This window comes from Bubalus kerabau, chromosome 2, assembly GCF_029407905.1.
Source record: "Bubalus kerabau isolate K-KA32 ecotype Philippines breed swamp buffalo chromosome 2, PCC_UOA_SB_1v2, whole genome shotgun sequence".
Taxonomy (NCBI): domain Eukaryota; kingdom Metazoa; phylum Chordata; class Mammalia; order Artiodactyla; family Bovidae; genus Bubalus; species Bubalus kerabau.
The window spans coordinates 29289807-29314514 of NC_073625.1; the positions used below are offsets into that span (position 1 = coordinate 29289807).

Consider the following 24708-nt stretch of genomic DNA (forward strand, 5'->3'; position numbering starts at 1 on the left):
ATCACCATCTGCAGTGATTTTGGAGACCCCAAAAATAAAGTCTGTCACTGTTTCCACTGTTTACTTCCAAATGTGGGGTGTGCGTATGTGTGTGTGTGTGTGTTTTGAGGGGAGGTGTATTTTTATTTTCTTTTTTTTTTATCTTACCAAGCCTTCAGAATTCAAAGGTTTCTGCTTATTTGTTTGTTTTCAATATTGCAATGTGATCTTTAAAATACTGTGAATAATCAAGGGAAGGGGATTGTGTTCACATGTGGACCAAGCCAGGCCAGGGGAAGGGGGGATGCATAGACAGCTGAGGGTTGGGATGAAAGGATTGCAGCAGCTTAAAGGAAACCACAGACAGACGGCAAGAAGTCCCAAGGGACATACGTGGTGGTCCAGTGGCTAAGACTCCATACTCCCAATGCAGGGTGCCTGGGTTCGATCCCTGGTTAGGGATCTAGGTCCCAAATGCTGCAATTAAGAGTTGGCATGCCACAGCTAAAGATCCCGCCTACCACAGCTAAGACCCAGTGCACCCAAATAAATACATAAATATTGTTTAAAAAAGAAGTCCCAAGCCACGTGATTCAACCAGATGGCAAGTGACAGGGGATGACTTTTTAGAAGACAGGTAAGCACTCGGTCTGCAGCACTAGAGGTCTTTGGGAGCGCACCTTGGTACCCAGGCCCAGGGTCGCCCACTGCTGGGGGCTCCTGTAGTTGGTCACTAAGGGGAAGTGAAGTCCGCAAAGCTGGGGGACTCTGGAGCACGTGGTTTAAAGGACAAGCTACTGTCTAGGAACTAGATATTTATAACCATTATATTTGAAAAGTCATGTGAATTTGAATTGAAGCAGTTGATTTGATTTAATGTTTCCAGATATATATCAACACACAGAATTTGTTTACATACATCATAAATTAAATGCATTCTGTCAGATCCTAGGGTTTAAAATGAGGCCAAAGGAGGTACCAAAGTGCCATCTAGAGGGAAAGTGGAGAATTGAGAGGAAAATACTTGCAAGGTATTTTGTCTTTTTTTTTTCCCCTGTAAAAGCATCAACATGATATTATGCTATAATGGGGATAATAATAATACCTTGTCTTGCATGGTGGTGACGAGGAGTACAGGGTATGACAAGAAGTAAAGCCCACAGCAGGCATTCCGCAAAATGGACAGATTGTAATATTCTTAGTTGCGTTCCTTTCTTCTCTTGTTGGGCTTCCCTGGTATCTCAGATGGTAGAGACTCTGCCTGCAAATGCAGGAGACCCTGGTTTGATCTCTGGGTTGGGAAGATCCCCTAGATAAAGGAATGGCAACCCACTCCAGTATTCTTGCCTGGAGAATTCCATGGACAGAGAAGCCCGGCAGGCTTCCATGGGGTCTCAAAGAGTCAGACACGACTGAGCGACTAACACTTTCACTTAGTCTTGTTAGCCAAAAATGATGCTCCTATTATTATTATTAACAACACTAATCGCTGACTGGTTGGCCGACTAAATTTTAAGCCTAGGATATCCACTTAACAACCTGTTAACTCTAGGATGTCTATTTTAACTCATTTGGATTGAATGAAATGATAGAAATGATATCCTTAAAGGATTGCTTAAATGGCTGCTCCAGATGCTCCTAATTGAAGAATTCCCGGGTGGGGCAGTGGTCAGGACTCTGCTTTCACACCTGAGTGCCCTGGGGATCTAAGTGAAAGTGAAAGTGGCTCAGTCGTGTTTGACTGTTTGCGACCCCATGGACTATACATGGAATTCTCCAGGCCAGAATACTGGAGTGGGTAGCCTTTCCCTTCTCCAAGGAATCTTCCCAACGCAGGGATCGATCCTAGGTCTCCCACATTGCAGGTGGATTCTTTACCATCTGAGCCACAAGGGAAGCCCAAGAACACCAGAGTGGGTGGCCTATCCCTTCTCCAGCGGATCTTCCCGACCCAGGAATTGAACTGGGGTCTCCTGCATTGCAGGTGAATTCTTTACCAACTGAGCTATCTGGGAAGCCCCCCAGAGATCTAAGAAGGCCATAATTTAAAATTTAGAGACCAGGAAAGACCCACCCCTGGGGGCCTTGGAGGAAGCATGACCCTGCTGAACCTTGATTTCAGGTTTCTAGCCTTTAGAATTGTGAGAGAAAGAGTTTCTGTTGTTTTAAAGCGTTCAGTTTGTGGCAATGTGTTACCCAAGTCCTAGGGGACTAAATCTGTATCTGAAGATGAGGGATCATCAAGACCCAGATAAGCAGTGAAGCTGAGTGAGTGTTAAGTGTTGTGGTTATCAGCAACATTCCTTTTCATTCATTCCTGCCCCCCCCACCCCAGGCATGATCGTGCGTGCACACACACAGAGGCACATTCCTAGTTGAAAAATTGCTTGGAAGAGTTAGTTTCAGTCTGTAGATGGCCTTGGGAAGGACAGAAGGAAAGAGAAGCTTGCCTGCTCTGATGGATGAACACTGCATACATACTCCTGGAAGGAAATGGGATGGATGTCGAGAAAGGCCCCCAGAAGCACCTCCCTCCCAAGGGTACCAGGCAGCTTCAGGCCATCTGGGGGAGAGGCGGGCTGAGAGGGGAAACCTCTGCCACAGCACGGCACCTCCCTTCACGGCTGCTGGAGCCTAGGGCAGTAGTGAAGTCTCTACATGTGAACTTTGAAGACCTTAACCAGAATGTGGGAAAGTCTCTTGCACAAGGACAGGGACAGGCCCGTTCTGCCCCAGTCTGAGGTAGGCCGTGGGGAAAGCCCGTAAGAGCAGAAGATGAGAGGATGAGGAGAACCCAGGGGGTGAAGGGAGGACCAGCTGGGACAAGCCTCTTCGTCAAAATGGAGCAAAGTTTCTCTGAGTCTTTAATGAGGCGGGACAGTAGCCAAGGTTTTAAAGCCATTCTGGTCTTTTTTGATTTTTTTTTTTTTTTTTTTTTTTTTTTTTGCTTTTGCTTTTACTGTGTCTTCCTCGGAAAATTCCTTTTTATCCCAATCTTTGAACCTGCTCCAAATTGTCTTTTCCCTTCCCTTCTCGTAGAACCCTATGCTGCCTCCTCATTTCCATTTAAAACTCTGTATTTTATACACGTGTAATTACTTTCCTTTTGTGGCTCTTGCTAACCAGACTGGAAGCTTCAAGAAGGTAGAGATATATTGACTGGCTCACCACCGCATTCCCCCCAGTTCAGTCTGCTCAATCAGTACTGTGCATATTAGATAGAATCTTGACACAAGTTGTTGGTATGGATTGAAAACGGGTGGAGATAGTGCAAAATTTATATTATTAGACCATATCTAAAACAATACCCATGTAAATATTTGCATCACAGGGAACATCCCAGTACTGAGAATACAGGTGGTGCCTTGAAAATGCTGAAGACACTGCTGTACCCATCCATGTGTTCCCAAATAATTTTCACCTGTAGGATTGGTGTATGTTACATTGATTTCTGTTCAATACATTTATCGTCTATAAATGTAGATTTGTGAACCCACACTCACAGAGGCAGGTTGTCTTAGTCTTTAGCTTACCCCCTTCATCTTCACCAGCCCTCCTGTACCCAAAACTATGCCAAATGCATATGAAATCCATGTACAGAGGACCCACTTCCAGGTGGATAACTGCTTTTAATCCTTTCCTTTACAGAAATTGTGGAGTCCACATTCACACTCACTTATTCATAGCTTGTCTCTACCCAAACCCATTTAAAAATTAACAATAAGAATTCTCGATTATTCTGAAACCTGCCATCAAATTCAGTTAAGTTCTTTCTTCCCAAAAGAGTTCCCTGTACGCAGAGCACAGAATCTTGCGATTCGATGCTGACTGTCCTGGTTCCTATTTTCTCCGCTTCCCATGTTTCATTCACCACACCTTTTTACAGTGGTTTCTTTGAGCAGTTCTACCTGATCCTTTGGTGCCGCCACTTGATTCTTTTCTGGTCTATCTGGCTATGCTTTCATCTTTAAATATCTTAATCTTGATTGTATATCCTTGGTTTAGGAGAGGTATAGCCAACAAAACAGAGCCTGGATACTGAAGTCAGACTCGGATCATCACGGAACCCTGGGAGCTTAGGGAGCATGACAATACCCAACCCCTCCAGTCTGTTACAGGCTCAGAATTGTAGCCTGTGGAGGAAAATGAAGGTGCAGTGTCTTCTTCAGTGAAATCCAAACCCTTTTCAGGGAATGATCTGATTTACCCTTCAGGAAGTCCAGTGGTCTCTGAGGACCCTTTCAAGGGCCTTGCGTTTTCTCCAGGATCCAGTCCACGTACTCGACCACGTTGGTGTAAACACCTGGCCGCTCCCTTTGGCCGCAGCCTTCACCCCAACTCGTGATGCCTACCAGGTGCCACACCTCGTTGTGTTTACAGGACAGGGGCCCCCCCGAATCCCCCTGTGACAAACAGAGAAAAGAAAAGGGCACGCAGATCAGTTCAGACTTCGCATCTTAAATACCGTGCCCCGGGAGTGATTTCACCTGAAATTCTGTCTTGGCCCTTTAATAAACTTCAAAGAAGCAGATTACCTGTCCCGCACACCAGTCTATCCACGTCAGATTTTAGGGTAAGGGAAAAACAAACCCACTGTGTTCTCTGCTCATTGGCAGAAGACTGTTTTTCAAAAAATGCACCAAACAGAGGACTTCCCTGGTGGCCCAGTGATTAAGAATCCACCTGCCAATGCAGAGGTGGGGGTGGGGGCGGGTTCGATCCCTGGTCTGGGAACTAAGATCCCACATACTGTGAAGCAACTGAGCCCAAGTGTCACATTACTGATCCTGAGCACCGCAACTCAGAAGTTGTCCCCGGGCCCTGCAACTAGAGAAACCCCTGTGCAGCAGCAAAGACCCAGTGCAGCCAAATATAAATAAATTAGTAAAAAAATTTAACTTAAAAATTAAAAAAAGTTTAATGCACTAAACATTCTAATTCGAGTTTATCCAATTGGCTGAAGACAGGGTTACCTTACAGGCGTCCTTCCCGCCTTCTCTGTAGCCTGCACAGACCATCTTACTGGTTATTCTGTGCTCTCTGTAACCTGCCTGGCATTCTTCATTTGTCATCAAGGGTACCTTGGCTTTCTGGAGAGTATTCTGTATTTTGTCTAAAACAAAATTTTGATTTATAAATGGAATAACCACATACATATAATATAAATTTAAATATAAGTACATATATTTAAAATAAAAACTGCACCTATTTAAAAATCTAGAAGAAAAAAAATCAGGTTTGGTTCACAGACCTTTTGTAATTACAGCGTGTAGAGAAGATGTTATTCTCACTATTGTACCATTTTGTTCATGTTAATTTAGCTCAAAATTAATTATGGCTCTAACTGGAATTACTTCCCAGAGAAAATAATTGGGTAACAGGCTAAGACATTTACTGAAAAGTGCTAGGTTTTGAATTAAACTTCATTAAAAGTAATGAGTCTTTAAAGAGATTGTCATATTTAAAATTCCCAATCAAATAGGTGAGGTATCATCTTCATTTGGGTGATTTTTGCCTTTCCATCCTTATGAATACACTTTCTGCAATTGAACAATGTTATTATTTTACTTTCATTTTAGCTGTGTGACTTGAGGTAGCAGAAAATGTTGTGATTAAACTGTGCTCTGTATCTTCTGCTGTAGCACACAAAGAAATATCGTATATTACCTCTTAATTTTCTGTATCCCCATCCGGTCACCCAGCATTCAGTATACATCACATTTCTATCTCCTTTGGAAGGTAGGCATATGGGCCATTGAGAATCTAAATTTTAAAAATCACAGTTTAGTTATCAGAAACAGAATACATCACATTTCCCAGGAAAACTCTTTTCCTTCACTTTCTATGATTAGGGTGTGTTCTCAGTTTATTATATTCGGGGTTTTTTTTTTTCTCTTTGTCATACATTTTCATTCCTCATGTTCATTGTTATCTATCACACATCAAGGAGGAGGGAACAAGAGACAGCCTCCTCCACTGTCACTCTTATGAGGTCTGTGATGCTATAGAAACTGCTTCCTCATTCTGACTTGCCATCCTTTCTTCCTTAAAAAGGAGATATAAGCCATCTTTAACATTCCAATATATTATGAAGTCATATCATTCTGTGAATCTGAAGAAAACTTGCCATTTTAACTGCTCTGCACAAAAAAATAGATTGAATCATCAGGACAGCATGTCAGTCTTTTATATGAATATATATATATATATATTTTTAATATGAACCATTTTTAAAGCCTTTATTGAGTTTGTTACAATATTGCTTCTGTTGTTTATGCTCTGATTTCTTTTGCCTGTGGGATGTGGCATGTGGGATCTTAACTCCCAGACCAGGGATCAAACCTGCACCCCCTGTATTGAAAGGCAAAATCTCAACCACTGGACCACCAGGAAAGATCCCAGCACTCAGTCTTAATGGACTGAAAGGGGAGCTTTGCAGCCCTTCTGTCTTTTTAAAGACAGTAATACGTGGAGGGATTGCCAGGGCCAGGCCATGAACCTGGGTGTGTGAAGCCCAGCATCACTGTAGACAACTTTCTGTTTAAAATTTTCCATACCTGTGTAATTCATTGCCGTTTCTAGTTTCAACAAGGCAATGTCATATCCACTTTCTGCCTTTTCATATTGATCATGAATTATTATTTCTTGAACCCCAAAGAAAGATGTATCCTCTTTTATTTCTGATTGATTCAAAATGCTGCTATAGACACGCAACACTTTAGGTGACTCGACCCTAAGGAGTAAGCAAGAGAGGAAAAGAGAATTCCGTTAGCAAGTAATTCCCAACCTTTTGAGATACAGTGCTATTTAACTAACTATTCCTAGCCAGTGGGGGGCTTTTAGGTGGAAAGAAGTGATTTTCTGCTAAGATTTTTCAGTCACATAGTCCTCTTTTATGGAAGGTCCTGGGCTATCATTTACCTTATATTAAACACAAAAACATCAATGAATACTTTTTCCACCCTTCAACACACACACACACATTTCTGGGTTTTACTTTCAGTGCTGCCGTTGATTGGCTGTGACCCTGAGAAATTCACTCATACTTTCTGGCACCCCACTGTCCCATATGTTAAAGCTAAAAGAGACTACTAACCTCAAACCTTTGAGTTATGAGTAAGCTGCATAATGATAAAAATAAACCGACAAAACCACAAATCTGAGTCTAAAAACAACCCAGAAGATACTGCATTGCAAAGAGGAAATCTGGTCAACTAAAATTCCCTGGGATACACACAGTCTGTATGCTCTCGATGGAGCTTTCATATCTGGCCGGTAATGAAAATGACTGAAGTAGAAAATCCAATATGATGATGTATAATAAACCCTTCTTTCTGTGTCTGGAAATAGAGTGAGGGGTGGGGAGAGAGGAAGGGAGAGAGAGAGAGGAGGAGGAGGAGGAGACAGAGTTAGAGGGGAGAGGGAGAATAAGTGGGAAATTACATTCAGGAAGTGGGAAATTGTCTTTGAGTTTAGTCCTAAACCCAAAGCCCAGGACAGTGCACAGAAGGTGATATACTCAACAGGAGGTAACCAGAAGTCCCCTGGGGATGTGTATACATTTAGCCAGAAAAGTGGAATATTATGGAGTCAAACAGCCATGTTCCCGCACCTCTTCTGATGCTGGTATAGAATATGAACAGCTCTTCCTGTTTGCTTTTTTCCCCACTAAAGGCAGAAAATTAATTTAGCAAATAGGAAAACCGACATCTTTGAAATAAAATCCTAGAGTAGATTTAATATTAACATATGCCTGAGCATGGTGAACGAGTAGAACCAACAATGGTACTGAACTTGTTGAAACAGTGAGCAGCTGTTAATATCCACTGGTTTCCGATGATGGCGCCTCCACACAGGTGTCTCTGGGTGGGTGATGTCACGTGCAGAGTTATCTGCCACGGCCACTCTCCGTGAACAGACCGGGTTCCTCCTACAATTCTGGTCTTGATTTTGGTTGTACACACTACGACAGAAGGATTGCAGTGAGTAGCTTCCTAAATCTTCATTTTCCATCAGTAGTTACGTTCCTTCAGGCACACAGGGAAGAACGCCCTGCCCTGGGTTCAATAATGTACCGTGACCTTCACTTGAAGATACTTTAGACTCAAGTTGGTAAAGCACAATATGAACATAAAACCTGAATGAGTGGGTCACCTTGTAATTGCACGTTCCCAAATAATGCCCCAAATAATAGAGAAGGACAGGGCAGCCTGGCATGCTATAGTCCCTGGGGTCGCAAATAGTCAGACACGACCGAGCGACTGAACAACAACAACAAAATAATGTTTCATCTGGGACTTCAAGGCTTACCCTCCCTCAGATGACAACCCCAGCGGTTCTTTTAAAGCAATGGTTGTCAAGTGTGGCCCCCAGACCGACCTCCCAGGCATGACCTGGAAATTTGTGAGAGATGATCATTCATGGGCCCCACCTTAGATGTCGTGAATCAGAAACTCTGACAGTGGACCCTGACCACCTAAGTTTTGATCAGCCTCACTGAAGTTTGAGAACTCTGGTTAGAGGTGAGCACCTTGCACTCTGTTTGCAGCCTTTGTCCAGTTCCTCCCACTGCCCTCCCACCCCAGCTTCCCTTTGGCCCATTTGGTCACTCCAGCTCTACCCACACCCCAAACCGGCTTCTCTTCTGTTTGTGAACTGCTTCTGCCCTTTGGTCTTGTTGACAGATTGGGGTTTTATGCTCGACCCTTGATATTTCCAAGGACTTTGATTCAAACTCACCCCTCAGTTCTTTCTTGACTTGGAAAATTAATATGTCAGCAATAACTAAAATATATTAAGAACACGTAAATAAAGACCTTGTTAAGATAAGTTATAGATCTTGCTGTTTGTTTCTCAGTTCAAACAAAGTGCTGAAAATACCCATGCTTGGCCTTGCATTTTGAACTAATACATGTTTCTTTGGATGGCAATTGCTCTGTGTCTCCAGAAAGTTAAGTTATAGTATAAACCAATGACAGTGAAAGATATAAACATCTCAGTCAGATGTTCCCTTGCATATTAGCACATTTTTAATCTAATGCAGTAAAACCTAATCAACTCATTTCACTTATATCAGAAGGTGCATTAAAGACATAAGATTTTATTTTCCTTTATCTTATAGTTTCTGTTTAGCTGTCAGTCTACACCTGATATAATCTGCAACCTTTAGAGACCAGAGTCCATAGATTCATTAGAAAGGAACATAAGGAGGAACATTAGAAACATAAGAAGCATTAGAAAGGAAGGAGGGTAGAGAATAGATTCTGCAATTTAAGGTGTAAGTGGTGGCTCCCCTTTTTAAAATGATGTCACCATTGCTGACGATAAAATCGGCTGCATCCTTTCTATTGCTTGGTAGCACCAGCACAACAGAAAGATCGTAAATACTCCTTTTTGTCTTAGGTAAATTTATTGCAAGAAAAACAGAGAAGGTATGAGATACAACTCAACTGACTGTCTTTGTAAAGAAGCTAGAACCATCCAGAGTCCCATCTGCTGCTGCTAAGTCACTTCAGTCGTGTCCGACTCTGTGCGACCCCATAGACAGCAGCCCACCAGGCTCCCCCGTCCCTGGGATTCTCCAGGCAAGAACACTGGAGTGGGTTGCCATTTCCTTCTCCAATGCAGGAAAGTGAAAAGTGAAAGTGAAGTCGCTCAGTCGTGTCTGACTCTTTGCGACCCCATGGACTGCAGCCTACCAGGCTCCTCCGTCCATGGGATTTTCCAGGCAAGAGTACTGGAGTGGGGTGCCATTGCCTTCTCCCAGAGTCCCATCAGAGCCCCTCTAAACTCTGCTGCTGCTGCTAAGTCGCTCCAGTCGTGTCCGACTCTGTGCGACCCCATAGACAGCAGCCCACCAGGCTCCGCCGTCCCTGGGATTCTCCAGGCAAGAACACTGGAGTGGGTTGCCATTTCCTTCTCCAATGCAGGAAAGTGAAAAGTGAAAGTGAAGTCGCTCAGTCATGTCTGACTCTAGCAACCCCGTGGACTGCAGCCCACCAGGCTCCTCCATCCATGGGATTTTCTAGGCAAAAGTGGCAGAATTTCCCAGCTAGGAGGGTAATATTGGACACAATGTAACCTTGTGTGTTCTACAAAACAAGTTCTCAGAACCTCAGGATTTATTTCTTCACCTCTCAGTAGAGCCAGTATTTCTGACACAGAAGATTTTCATACTTTGAAATCTACTACAAAGCATAATTATCATTTCCATTTCACTCATTAAATCTCAGCTGCAACTTAATTTATATTGCATTGTAATATTGGGCAGTAAGCAATAAAAGTCTAGAAACATGCAGTGTATGTAAATCAATGAACACTAAAGTCGTTGTAGGTTATTACGATAATTTAGAGAGGAATGCGTGTAGGGAGAATGTTCCTATTCTTTCCCTTACTGTTGTTTGGCTACAAACCATCTTTTGTTACTAGGCTCAGAAATTGGCCACTGGAATGGAAGTACTGCTGATATGGTATTATCATTTTTATATTATTATAGGTCATGCTTAATATAGATAATCTTTTTATTTCCACTCTCTCATACTCATTGTTACAAGTTAATAAGGTTTTACTGTAACTTTTGCTAATATTCATAAATACTCCGAACACTTGCAAGAAATCTGAAGACCCTGGAGAAGGAGTTACTGAATATTTCTTGTATATATAACATAATTTTCCAAACATAAGATGATTATTTATATTTCAATTAAAGATCAAGTAACAACCAATAGAAAGAAGATGACTAATTAAGATGCTGGTTGATATTTCTATTATAAAGGATAATAAGAAAGATCATTTGACCTTGATATCAACAGACATAAAAATGTTGACTAAACCTGAGCCTCACCAGGAAATACTAGTTATATAAATGTATCAAATTATAAAATGTTTAAGCAAAAAATGTTAGCCGCTCAGTGGTGTCTGACTCTTAGCAAACCCATGGACTATAGCCCACCAGGCTCCTCTGTCCATGGGATTCTCCAGGTGAGAATACTGGGATGGGTTGCCATTCCCTTCTCCAGGGGATCTTCTTGACCCAGGGATTATAACATATATTTAATTAATGCCAGGCAATGCAGAGTTTAGTTAAAGCCCAATATTTACCTTTAAAACAGGTCAGCCTGATTGACAGCAGTGAAAATAACAGAAAATTGCAACTGCATTCATTGTTGTGCTAATTTTCTCTCCTCTGTGGCTATTACTGATTCTCTTAGTCATGACATACTCAGTATAAAATAACTCCTTCAGGCTATTACTTTTTTCAAGTGACGTTAAACTCACCATTATCCATTTTACATAACCTTAACGTGTATCCAGAGATGCTCCCTGTCCCATGAAGTATTTTAGTTGGAGATCCATTTGCAGAAAGTTTTAAGTAGCATTTACCCCTGCAGGTTGGAAGCAAAATGGTATAAACATAACTCATCTCTCAACAAGCTGGGACAGGAGCGTCTATGGGTCTTGATATATGTCTTACTTCCCTCCGTTGCATGATTCTTGAGATGGAGAATAGGTAAAGAACTGGCAGCGGATGCTGTTGGTACATGTTTTCTGGCAGGCTTCATGGCTGTCCGCGTCTACGATGTCCAGTTCTTCTCCCAAGAAATCAGTGTTGCGATAGAATGAAGAATGGCAGAACACTGCACAGCAGAAGCACATATTGAGATGTGAAAGGCAAAACCCTCCCGCCCATTTGTTGACCATGACCAGAAGAAAGGGCTTGCACTGATTACCTGGGACACTGTGCTGGCAGTGTTGTAGACTAAAACCAGAAAAAGCTCTGTTCTTTCTAAAGCGTGCGCTTGGCAATCCACTTGAAGATGTTTTAAGGAGACACAGATTTCTAAGAGTGAAAAAGGGACGTCAAGAGGCACCATGTAAACCATATCAAAGAAGAAGACATTTTCATAGCGCATATAGAAATCAGTTCCTGTTGGTATTTAATAGGGAAGGAGTTCCCATTTTGAAAGTACACTGAGTCAGACTCTAGGTTGCATAGGTTGCAGACAAATTTTCCAAACTTCCTCCAAATCTTCTGAGCTTGCTCTGTTCAATATCACTGTTCCTAGCACCTTCCTTTTTCATTTCCTTTCTCTCAACTTTCCTAGACTATCTCAACCATCCAGGAATTTTCATGCTGCCTAGACATCTGCTGTAGGCTTAGACAGAGATAAATGCAGGCTCCACACCCAGGCGGCATTTCTCTGGGAGGAAGTAACCTTTCCTAACTAGTACAAAATCACAATCCAGGGCAGTGATGTCCAACAGTTTTTTGCAATGACGTAAACACTCTGCCTCTATGCTAGTCACTACAACAGACCCTGCTGCTGCTGCTAAGTTGCTTCAGTCGTGTCCGACTCTGTGCGACCCCATAGATGGCAGCCCACCAGGCTCCCCCGTCCCTGGGATTCTCCAGGCAAGAACACTGGAGTGGGTTGCCGTTTCCTTCTCCTAGCCAGCCATATGATGAGTACTTAAAATGTGGCTAATACAGCTGAGGAAATGAAGATTTAGTTTTATTTAATATTCATTAATTCAAATTTAAGAGGCCAAGTCTTGGCTTGTAGCACCCATGTTCTTCTCTCACCCTGTAATGATGATCAAATACTTCCTCTTATAGGTATTGACTGGGAATTTTATAAATGGAATATGAAAGAAAGAGAACCGTGATTAAGACAAAATAACACCTTACAAAGACATCTTTCTAAGTTCTGAAATTTTTAGTGCCTTAAGATTCAGTCTTTGCCCTCCTTCTCTCTGTTCAATTTTTTGATGATCTCATCAGTTTCAGCAGCATTAATTACCAGCTGGGGATACCTAATCACTGACTTAAATTCTCTCTTTTTAGCTGCCAATTCGATATTTCTTTCTCACTGACTACCAGACACCTCTTCCCTCTTGAAATCAACTCTATAGGAAATCTTCCCTCATCTCTTCATTGGTGTTTCCAACCTTGCAACTTTCTTGAGCCAAAAAATTTTGCAGCTATCACTGACTTTTTCCTTCATGCTGGTATTCAATCCATCAGCAAATCTTCCTGGCTCTACATTAACAATATATCCCAATCTCATCACTTCTGTTTTACTTCCACTCTGGCCCAAGTAGTACAGGGTTTTTAATCTATGGAGCATACTTATTGCATCCCCATGTTTAGGACCATATTGAGAAAATGAAAGTAAAATATTCTCATGTGACACAGCTAGTATTGATACTTCTGTAGTTATATCCTCCCCGATAAAAAAAACAGTCTTGCTTGATGGACAGGAGCTCAAGTCTGAATTCCTCTGGGGGACACTCCCCCCAGGAATGAACAGCCGTGTCAAGCAAATGCCAAGGACTCTTAAGAATTCAGATTCAGATAATACCTACAATCTAGATTTTTAAGCAAACAGTCTTAAGATGATTTCTCCTTTTTTTTAGTGAATTTTGTTAATGGGGGCAACAAACATCCTTTTGATGATCAGAGCAATTTCCCGTGCTTTTATTACAGTTTCCTGTGTTAATATGCATCAGTAGGGAAATGGCCTAAATTCTCAAAGCGTCCTCCACCATTATCCCCAATTCTTTTGATGAAGGCCACTGTTTCTCCCCCTCTCCACTTTGAATTTGACAGGTCACTGCTATTTCCAGCTCTTTGTACTCCTGGATCAATGATCTTAAACCAGGCATTGGGCTATGATACCTCTCAGTGACTATCATTATTTTCTTCCTTCTATTCAGAACTAGCAACTCTCTCGTTGTCAATTGTTCAGTCACTAAGTTGTGTCTGACTCTTTGGGACCCCATGGACTGCAGCACACCAGGCTTCCCTGTCCTTCACTATCTCCCGGAATTTGTTCAAATTCATGCCCATTGAGTCGCTGATAGTATCTAATCATCTCATCCTCTGTTGCTCTCCTTTTGCTGAAGGCAAAGACCTCCCTAACCTAAAGAAAAGCAAAAGTCCTGCGGTCAGTAAGTGGGAAATGGAAAGAGAGGAGCTAGGATTCTTCCTTGCAGTTTTTATCTATTCCAGAGAGACAATTAGATAAAATTTGTAGTTGCTCAGAATTTTCAAGGGTGGGTTTTGATCAACTGTTTTAAAAGATAACACATGACCCTTAATTTTAACTCCTTACCTTTCAGATGCTGTTGGCCATTCTTCAGACAAGAAGGTAAAAAACAGACAACTGGGATGGTGAGTACAGACGCTGCGGCAGACAAAGGGATCTGGGGCCACGACAGTGTCGATGGTGATGTCCACAAACGCCGTTCTGGGGAAAACGTCCCTGATACAAGCTGCACAGCAGAAGACATCATATTCAGAAGCTCAGTTCATTGGTAGCGTCAGTAAAAGTAAAACCCCACTCACGGTATTCGTAAATTCCATATAAAAAATTTGTTGGGCGATGAGGGAGGGATGAACAGGCAGAGCACAGAGAAATTTTAAGGCAGTGAAAATATTCTGAATGGTACTCTGATGATGGAAACATGCCTCTATATATTTGTTCAGACCCATACAATGTATGACTCCAAGAGTGACTCGTCATGTAAACTGTGAACTTCGGGTGATTATGATGTGATTATGATGTTGGCTCATCAGTTGTAACAAATGTACCATCTGGTGAGGGATGCTGGTAACAGGGGAGGCTGACTACATGTCTGGGCAGGAGGTAAAGGGAAATCTTTATCCTTTGCTCTCAATTTTGCTGCAAACCTAAAACGGCTCTAAATAAACAAGGTCTTACTAGTAACTTTAAAAGATTTGTTTATCCCAAGATCTTTTACACTTTTAAAATTAGGATAACTGAAGTGATTGCTGTAAGCTTTAAATTCCAATTTAATTTTAGTCATATAGACCATTATGAATTTTTTCTCATGAGGAAAATAAAAGGTCAATGGGTCCATTTGATCAGTGAGCACAAATTCATATCCTAAGTGAGGCCCATTGTACATATCATTAGCACTGAATGGCTAAACTACCTCATTAAGAAAATAAAGTTACCCAGGTTAGAAAGGCCACAGGACTTCAAAGAAAATCCAGATACCACTTCGTGGAGCTTCGTTATGCTGGTTGGTGTCCCTGTTTGGGTGTTCTTCAACAGACAAGTGTTACTGAATAAAGACCAAAATGGAAAATTATTTTATCCCTCCAAACGCAAGTAAGGAAAAATATAAGATGATAAAAAATTCACATTTAGAGATGGCCTGGGCATGGAAGCTAAAATTGCTCTGAAAACTTTGATCTGAGAGACTAGACAGCTGCTCTTGAGTCCCATCTCTGCTGGGAGTTGGTGGTTCTGTGAACTTTGTCAGTTTTATTTTTTCATCAGTAAAATGACAGCTTTAGATGGGTAGTAACATGAAGAGTGGAGATGCAGAAATTAAAGACTTCTCAAGCTCGTCTCAATTTTACCATTTTAACTTTTCAAATAATACCTAGCAACTCCTGATGTCCTGGCTTGCTCTTCACTTTGCACTGAATCTTACACATAAAATAGGTAGAAAGGTAGGTTTGAGCTGAGCTAAAGATAAACCACAAAACCTTAATTATTGATTTGAGAACTTCATCTTGTGTTATCATTCATTGCTTTTCTTCAAGTAAATCTTTGACACTTTATTTCCGCTCATCTCCTTTTTGTGAATGTGTAGATCAGAATGTTAAAATCCAAATACTAGTCATTTTGAGTTCTTCTTTCATCGTTGGATTTCAGATAAGTGTAGTACGTGTGTGTGCTAAGTCGCTTCGGTTATGTCTGACTCTCTGTGAACCCGTGGACTGTAGCCTTCCAGGCTCCTCTGTCCATGGAATCTCCCAGGAAAGAATACTGGAAAGGTTTGCCCCTTCCTTCTCCAGGGTCTCTTCCCAACCCAGGGACTGAACTCACACCTCCCATGGCTTCCTGCATTGCAGGCAGATTCTTTACCCCTGAATCACCAGGGAAGCTCCAGATAATTGTAGCTCCCTATACAAATCCAAAATATCTCAAATATTTCTAAATTTAAAAGTTAATGATATTTTCCCTAAACATATTTAAGAGAAAAGAAGTTAATAAATTGCAAATCAGATCCTTTTATATTTTTACAGAATATATAGTTCAGTCCCTGGGTCAGGAAGATCCCCTGGAGAAGGAAATGGCAACCCACTCCAGTATTCTTGCCTGGGAAATCCCATGGACAGAGGAGCCTCGCGGGCTATCGTCCATGGGGTCACAAAAGAGTTGGACATAACTTAAGAGCCTAAACAGCAACAACAATAAATTAGCTAGGAGGTGGATTTAATATTTTTGGTAAGTGTCACTGAAAGACAGATTCTGTATTATAAAAGGAAGTGCATCCAAGTTGGACTTTAAATACATTTTTCACCAAAAAATCTATAGTATTAGTATTTTTAGAATAGTCTTGCATGGGTTAAAAATAAAATTTGACATCAAGTTGATAGGGAAAAAAAGAATTTCGTTTTGTTTTCCATCAGCCCACAGCTCCCTCACCGATCCTTTAGGCTTGGAAAGTGCCTTGTGGCGAATGTAAAAAAATGGCAGTGTGTGTCATCTGTACACCTCTGTTGGCATTCCTGAGCACTCTGGGCAAGGGAGCTGTTATAGTTCATCCCCTTCATGTTTAGGTCCACATACACGTCTTTGCTGCAAGCTGGAAATGAAATCAGAATACATGGTTATTTTCCAGTCTCTGGGGTCAAGTCTGACAATTCAATCTCAGCCACTGTTCCTCCAGACTTACTCTTTCACTGACTTTTTCTCAGAAATCCTCTAGTTCTGTTTTAATCTGCTTAATTCCTACTCTTCCATGGAAACAGTAAGAGGATGCCAGTGTCCTTCTTACACTGCAGCAACATGAGACTTGTACATTTCTGCTTCAGTTTTATGAACTGGCCTCTCTTGTCTCCTTCACTCCACTAATGGACTGATTCACTAATTAACCTATACTAGTATCTATTTCACTATTAAGGCAAGTGTCATCTCAACCTTTATAGCTGCTTTCCTTGATTTGAATTAATATATTTAATAAGGACTTTCATATAAAACTTTAAGCTGGAAAGGAGGTGGGGGAAAAATGAATGATGAACTGATGTAGTTGGATGTGTCCGATGAGATAAATATTAATGAACTGTAATAGGGTGGGGCTTCCCAGGTGGCATTAGTGGTAAAGAATCTACCTGCCAGTGCAGGAGACACAAGAGACAGGAGTTCTATCCCTGGGTGGGAAAAATCCTGTGGAGTAGGAAATGGCATCCTACTCCAATATTCTTGCCTGGAAAATTCCATGGACAGAGGAGCGTGAGGGCTATGTCCATGGGGCCACAAAATGTCAGACGCAACTGAGTGGTTAAGCATAAGCACAACATATGGAGTGGCGGGGGAAGACACGCGTGTGTGCTAGTTTTTACTCTATGTGACGAGTACTTCACTGAGAGGGTTTGTTTCCATATCGCAGGATTTTATTTTATAGCCAGAAAACCATAGCTGGTGTAACTACGTGTATACATCACAGTAACTAATGAATATCAATTCTAGCAAGACATCTTACCACTTATTTGGTGCAAGCATTGCTTGGAAGAGTATCCAGAAATTGCTCCTGTCATATTCACCATTGGCAGTGTTTCTGTAACACTGTCTTTCAGGATGCACGTATACCTGATTTTTTTTAAAAGAAATACCATTACTGGGTAAAAATGTATATTTTAAAATAATGGATCTTAAAAGTCAGCCCACAGAGAGTCAAAGAGAAGGAAACAAGTTCCTCTATCTCATGCCAAAACAAATATTTTCTTAAGAGACTGTGAATTTGGTTTTCACTCCAACATCCTGGCATTGAAAAGAGGACATAAAATTTTCCTTCCAAACACGAAATAGGAGTGGGTGAACTGTGGACTTTTGGTTAAATGCAGCTCTCTGCCTGTTTTAGTATATAGTTCATGAGCTCAGAATGGTTTCTACAGTTTTCAATGATTATATTTTGTATCATTATATAAGTATTTATATAATATCTTTGATTTTGCTATTGGATCCACAAAGCCTAAGATATTTACTTTCTGCCTATTAAGAAAAACTTTGCCAACCTCAGTGGTAAATTCTAGAATACTAAATTTTTTAAGTTCAGGGAACTATGTAAATACTCTGAATGCAGCAATAGTGCATAAAGATGTTGATAATGTCATTCTGCAGTAAAGCTTTATTATTAAATGTTAAACTCAATATGAAAACAAAAATGGTAAGTGGAATGTCCCAAGATTTTTAAGAATATGACTATAGAGACAAAACTACCAAATGTAATTTGTGAACCTTGATAAGATTCTGGTTAATTGCTGTAAATTACATTGGAAGGACAATTGAGATGATATAAAGGGATTCTTGTTAATTTTTAATGTCTTTTGTGTACGATAATATATGCTGAAATATTTAAGGGTGAAATATTATGATGGCTTCAAATTATTTCACATGGTTAGACATCTACACATACATAATAGAGAAGACAAAAATGGCAAAAAGTCTTGGGATGATATGAAATCATTATACTGTTCTTTCAAATTAGCTTTATAAACAATGAAACTTTTTTCTAATAACATCATTGAGGGAAATGTACTAATTTGAATAATATAAAATATCAATAATCAATTGAAAGGCAAAGAACAAAATGATGAACTGACTTTAAAGTAGGAAAAAATCAGACAGAGAGTATCATTAATATTGAGACCACCAGAGAAGTTGGAAAGTCCACACTGAGGGGCACGTCTGTTCCTCCTGAACTGCCTAAATGCTGCTTTCTTCTGTAAATATTTAATATTTCAGTTGAAGGAAGATACATTTTCCAATGTTAACATTAAGTTTTATAAAATGGTAGATGACAGTTCATTGCTGGTAACTGTCTGTCATATACAATCTATTTCCTCTACATAGAAAAGCAAACATTTACCACTTGGTAGGATCTTCTGATGATGATTCAGTCATAAAAGTGAAGAGCAAGCACCTTGGATGGTGGGTGCAGATGATTTGGCAGTGCTTGGCATTTGGCGTGAAAGCCACAGTGATGTCTCCTCCTTTAAAGTAGGCATCTTGGAACAGCGTGGTCACACACTCTAGGTTGTAATACATGACGCATGTGATTTGGGATTTTATGGGGCACATGTCCAATCAGGTAATAATCTCACAAAAGCAAGTGAAATAGGTCTACTTAACGGGAAATATGCCAGAACTTAGAAACCAGGGCCATCAACACTTTTAGTTTATTGGATGAGCAGCCATAGATAGAAAAGAAAATTATAAAATGGCATGTGTGTCTCAATAGAATGGCGCTTCTGAGTGATTGTCTGGAAATGTGGATGCTTTGCGAGTAATTGATTTGTTTCTCAGATCTTTTCTGGCAAAAACACCTTCTAGGACCCCATCCAGGTCTAGAATGGTCTCTGCTTTTCCTTTCCCCATCGCTTCTCTATGTCTAAACATCATGCTTGTGTGAAACAAAGGCTCCGTGTAGCCTTTGGGTAGCCACCCAACTTTGGGTACCTACTGCTTTGGGTAGCGTTTGATGGCCCTTGATGGGCTAAGGTATCATATCACTTCAGTCTTTTAAATGGACCAGTTCAATTGACCTACAACACTATGGTAGTTCCTGTTGCACAACATAGTGACTAGATATTTCTGTACATTTCAGTTCATCATTATGACAAATCTAGTTACCATCGGTCACCATACAAAGATAGTACATAATTATTGACTATATTCCCCACACTGTACAGTCTATTACTATGAATCATTTATTTTGCAGCTGGAAGTCTGGGTCTCTTAATCACCCTCACCTATTTCTCTCTTCACCTTACCACCTCCTCTCTGGCAATCACCTGTTGGTTCTGTGTTTCTATGATTCTATTTCTGTTTCATTATGTTTGTTCATTTGTTTTGTTTTTAGGAATTAACATAGCATTGTACATCAATTATATTTTAAAAATAAACATTTTTTTAAAAGAGATCAGATTTGTGTATACCAGAGACAGTCACTGGAGGAAAAGGGTATTGGATATGGATAGTCAAAAGGGGGATTTCCTGGCAGTCCAGTGGTTAAGACTTTGTGCTCCAAATGCAGAGGGCATGGGTTCGATTCCTGGCTGGGGAGCTAAAACCCTGCATGCCACATGGCATGGCCAAAAAAAAAAAAAAAAAAAGTCAAAAGGTACAAACTTCAAGTTATAAGATAAATAAGTACCAGAAATGTAATGTGCAACATGATAAATGTAATTAACACTGCTGTACGTTATATATATATATCAGAGAAGGCAATGGCACCCCACTCCAGTACTCTTGCCTGGAGAATCCCATGGACAGAGGAGCCTGGTGAGCTGCAGTCCATGGGGTCGCGAAGAGTCGGACATGACTGAGAGACTTCACTTTCACTTTTCACTTTCCTGCATTGGAGAAGGAAATGGCAACCCACTCCAGTGTTCTTGCCTGGAGAATCCCAGGGACGGGGGAGCCTGGTGGGCTGCCGTCTATGGGGTCACACAGAGTCGGACACGACTGAAGTAACTTAGCAGTAGCAATATGTTATATGTGAAAGTTAGGAGAGTAAATCCTACAAGATAGCATCATAAGGAACACATTTTTTTTCTGTTTCTTTAATGTATCTATATGATATGATGGCCATATTGTGGCCATCATTTCATGATGTATGTAAGTAAAATCATTGTGGTATAGACCTTAAACATATACAGTGTGGTACATCAATTATATTTTAATAAAACAAAGCCAAACAAATAAATAGGTCATTTTAGTAACAAAAACTTTAGACTCTTAGAAAAATTATGGAAGCCCCTTCCACTGAAACCATAAATAAATTAAAAATACAAACAAAACTAAATTACATAAAATTGAAATTTTCTTCTATTTCTAGAAAGAAACATCTAATATTCCAGATTGTGGATTTTTAGGTCATTACTATTTTAATCACTGAATAAATGTATTGGGTTTTTTAATCTTGGTATATTTTCCTTGACAAATACTAAGATACAACCCTTGGTCTTCTTAAATATATAAATATATATAACAAAAATTAAAATATTTGGGCAGAACAAAATATAACTCAAACTTATTGTAGCAACAAAAAAATAAGTAAAACTAAAAATCAGTAATTTTATCTCAGTAATAACCAACATGCCAGTAAGTATGTGGAAAAGTATATAGGTAAAAAAACAGTAGAAATTATCACTAGAGGCTTAGAGGATTATGTAGTCCATGGACTTAAATGGGGAGAAATTTCAACTTTATTTTCACTAACTTCTAACTAAAATATGGCTTATCTTTCTATGACTAATGTAAGAGCAAAATGCATTAGTGTCCACAGGACCTGTGCCTTTGTCATAATAAAAATAGCAGATTTGAAAACACTACAGTTTCAGATATCTCAAAATATCATTATCACTCATTACTAGTTTGATGGTAATTACCATGCAGGTTTAGACCCACCACTAGACCTTCTTAAATAAAATATCAATAAGACAATGTGTGATTTTCCCTTTTGGGTTTATGCCCTCCTGTTTTCTAATCCATAAGTCAGGGAACCAAGCTATTTCCAGTCCACACTAAAGATAAAACTCTACTTACCACCAGCAACAGAGGCAAATAAAGCGAAATGTACCATTTGATGTAATAAAGTCATCCTACAAAAAATGAAAAATGTGCATATGTTTAGAACATAAGACATGAATTTATAATTAATTTACTGATGTCAGAGTTTACAAGAAATATGGAGGGAGAGGAGTAAATAATTCAATGTAGTCGCAGAGCTCCTTATCATAATGCTGGATTTTATCTTCCTCCCAATCCTAGAATGTTCCTCAACATGGTTGTTTGTGCAGTGGTCAACATGTTCACGGTTGGGAGGAACCAAGGACTTAGAAGGGTCGTTCCCTTTCCTTCCTTCCCTCCCTCTCTTTTGCCTCCAGCACACTATTAATCAGACATTTCTCATGATCATCTGACCCTCTCTCCATCTCCATTTTTCCATATTTATCTTCTCTTCCAATTCATTTCCTTTCTTTCCATTGTTGAAGTTTCTTTTCTAAATCTATCAAAGAAGCTATAACTGATGGTCTGCTTCTAAAATTTTCTATTTTTAAAATGAGGTTGCAAATATATTCCTAGATTGTCTTGGTCTTCTACACACATACTTATCTCCACAAAGCCCTGAATTGACATCTCTATGGAAAACTTGAGACAGTTTTCCTGTCTCAAGGGAAATCTATGAGACAATCATCTTCTGATGTGTTCATATTACTCTTGAATATCTTTTCAATTCCTAAAATACTTGCTACTGAGTACAAACTATTACTCTTCTTCCATTCTGCAATCTCCTCCTACGTTGCTTATGGATATTAACTAAAAATGCCCAAAATATTAAATCAGACACGTTTCATCTCTATTGTAAAAATTTTTTAACTCCATAGAAAAAGGCACTTCAAAGAATAATTGTTTGAGGGACATCTTAAATAATAATTTTTGAAATCATACCTGAAACACCTTGTTTGTTGCAATTCTTAATAAGAATGTTTTTTGTCTTCCAAAATGGCCATCCTCTTCTAAATGAGTTTTTGCAGGTACTGTTCACTTAACTTTAATATTTACTTTTACTGATTCCCAGTGTGATGTAACATCGTTTCCTTGTGCAGAATGCCTGTGAAAGTACTTAAAATCTTTGCATATCAAACATGTACTCTGGTAGAGGTGCTTGCTTTTTCAACACACTGATTTTTTTTTCTCCCTTGTTTTACTGTGTATTCAAACAAGTGACCAGAGAGAAGCTTAGAGAATTTAAATTTGCCCTTGTGCCTTAACCCATTCCAGTATTCTTGCCTGGAATATCCCACGGACAGAGGAGCCTGGGAGACTACAGTCCATGCGGTCGCAAACTCTCAGACACGACTGAGCAACTTCACTTTCACTTCTTCACTTCTTAACCATTGGGCAAACTCAAAATGAGGATGCCCGCTGGCCAAAGCTGCACTTAACCACATTTTCAAATAGCAACTGTTAATCATTTATTCCAGGCTAACTGGAGTCTCACCATCTGAAAAGAAAACAAGGGAGGTCTGATGGACTAACTGATGTTTGGAACAGTAGAGAATTGAAACTCAGCTGTTCCAGGGTTGTGGAGCAGGTGGGGCCAATTGTAGATCCCTGCTCTTCTGCAAGCCCATTTCCCTTTACACAGTGTTACCTCCTCAGAGACCTGGAAAGAGAGGATTCTTTGTAATGAGCACTAGTAGCTCAGTGGTAAAGCATCCGGCTGCAATGCACGAGACCCAGGAGGTGTGGGTTCAATCCCTGGGTTGGGAAGATCCCCTGGAGGAACAAATGCAACCCACTCCACTGTTCTTGCCTGGGGAATCCCATGGTCAGGGGAGCCTGGGGGCTACAGTCCATGGGGTCTACAAAGAGTAGGACTCAACTGAGTGAGTAACACTTTCACTTTCAGGGAACTAGATCCCATGTGGCCAAAAATACATAAATAAAAATAAAAGTACATTTCAGCTACACAAAAAGCATATGTCTATAATGCACTGTTCTTTATGCAGTTCAAACATAGAATAGTGAATTTATGCCAGGAAAGCTTTTTGTGGAAAACTGATACATGAAATTATGTAAGGTCCTTATTTCCCTGTACTGTTTACTTCATGAAACCCCATCTCTATCCTAAAGCCTTAGTACAAAGATTATAATGATAAACCTCCAACTCTATTGAGAGAAACAGAAAGACTCTGACAAGCGATATACATCATTGGGAAACCAAATATTTTCCTAAATTTGGTCTCGCTAAATTAGTGAAATTTCTAAAGCCTTCGAAATAATATAAGGATTCCAAAATATTCTTGTCTATTCAAATGAAAATAGAATAAGAGTCTTACCTGTGTAGGAACTCTTCCATATTAAACAGAGCTTCTTTTCAAATTGACACCAAGTATTCTAAGAATTCTCTTCGACTAATGTTTTGCAGATTAGAATTCTAACGTTAAATACTTTTCTCTTAAAGCTTTCTCCCCCCACCCCCCGCAGTGAAGTAGCATGCTTTTGAAGCTTAATGAAAATAGGGAATTACTGGACAAAATCTCAGGAAAAATCCAGAACTTGGTCTATAGAGACCCAAGAATAAGTTAGAAGCTGGGACCCTTGGTGGCCTAAAATTCTCTCTCTGGGACAGGAAAAAACACACAGGTGCACTTTCTCAGTCACAGCCAACATCAGCTTTCTCTTGGAGCTCCTTTCTTATCAAGACTTGCTTTGAAGAAGAGCACAGACTCCCACGTCCTGAAACCTCTTCCTTGCTGTCCCTGAAATATCCCCTTTTCATTCTCTTTTAATACTGACCTTTCAACCCTGGCATTACTAATATTTGTAATATTAGTAATTTACTAATTACTAATAATTAGATAAGTATTTGTTCTGAGGGGCTGTTCTGTTCATAGTAGGATGTTTACCAACATCTCTGGCTTCTACCCACTAGTACCCACATCATCCAGGTGTGGCAATCAAATGTCTCTAGATATTGCCAAAAGTCCCCTGGCCAGGAATGTGTCCAGTTGAGAACCACTGCTTTAGATGATAATGAAAATTGTGAATGACTGCTATACGTGCTCCTGTCATTTTTTATCTTCCTCATAATACAACATGATATGGACCTAGGATATATCAGTTCAGTTCAGTTCAGTCGCTCAGTCATGTCTGACCCTTTGCAACCCCATGGACT

At 40.1% G+C, this 24708-nt stretch overlaps 1 protein-coding gene across 1 annotated transcript; it reads right to left on the reverse strand.

Annotated features, from left to right (window-relative positions):
- Positions 1-2972: 2972 nt before the first annotated feature.
- F11 (coagulation factor XI) lies at positions 2973-23054 on the reverse strand. The gene is made up of 15 exons (XM_055570166.1): positions 22476-23054; positions 21570-21625; positions 18889-19051; positions 17503-17609; positions 16446-16605; positions 14960-15069; positions 14094-14253; positions 11709-11818; positions 11453-11615; positions 11257-11363; positions 7774-7942; positions 6537-6712; positions 5647-5742; positions 4953-5092; positions 2973-4382 (listed from the first exon to the last, which is right to left on the reverse strand). The coding sequence occupies exons 2-15, from the start codon at positions 21622-21624 to the stop codon at positions 4221-4223; spliced, it is 1878 nt and encodes a 625-aa protein (XP_055426141.1). The 5' UTR covers position 21625; positions 22476-23054; the 3' UTR covers positions 2973-4220.
- Positions 23055-24708: the final 1654 nt, after the last annotated feature.

What these genes read in the sequence shown, in the direction of transcription:
- F11 (XM_055570166.1), bottom strand. Translation starts at nt 21,624, where the DNA reads ATGACTTTATTACATCAAATGGTACATTTCGCTTTATTTGCCTCTGTT. An exon ending in TTTCCAAGCCTAAAGGATCG is followed by an intron (nt 15,070 to 16,445) that starts GTGAGGGAGCTG and finishes GTCTTTATTCAG; the next exon opens with TAACACTTGTCTGTTGAAGA. An exon ending in CTGCCAGCACAGTGTCCCAG is followed by an intron (nt 11,616 to 11,708) that starts GTAATCAGTGCA and finishes TCTGCTGTGCAG; the next exon opens with TGTTCTGCCATTCTTCATTC.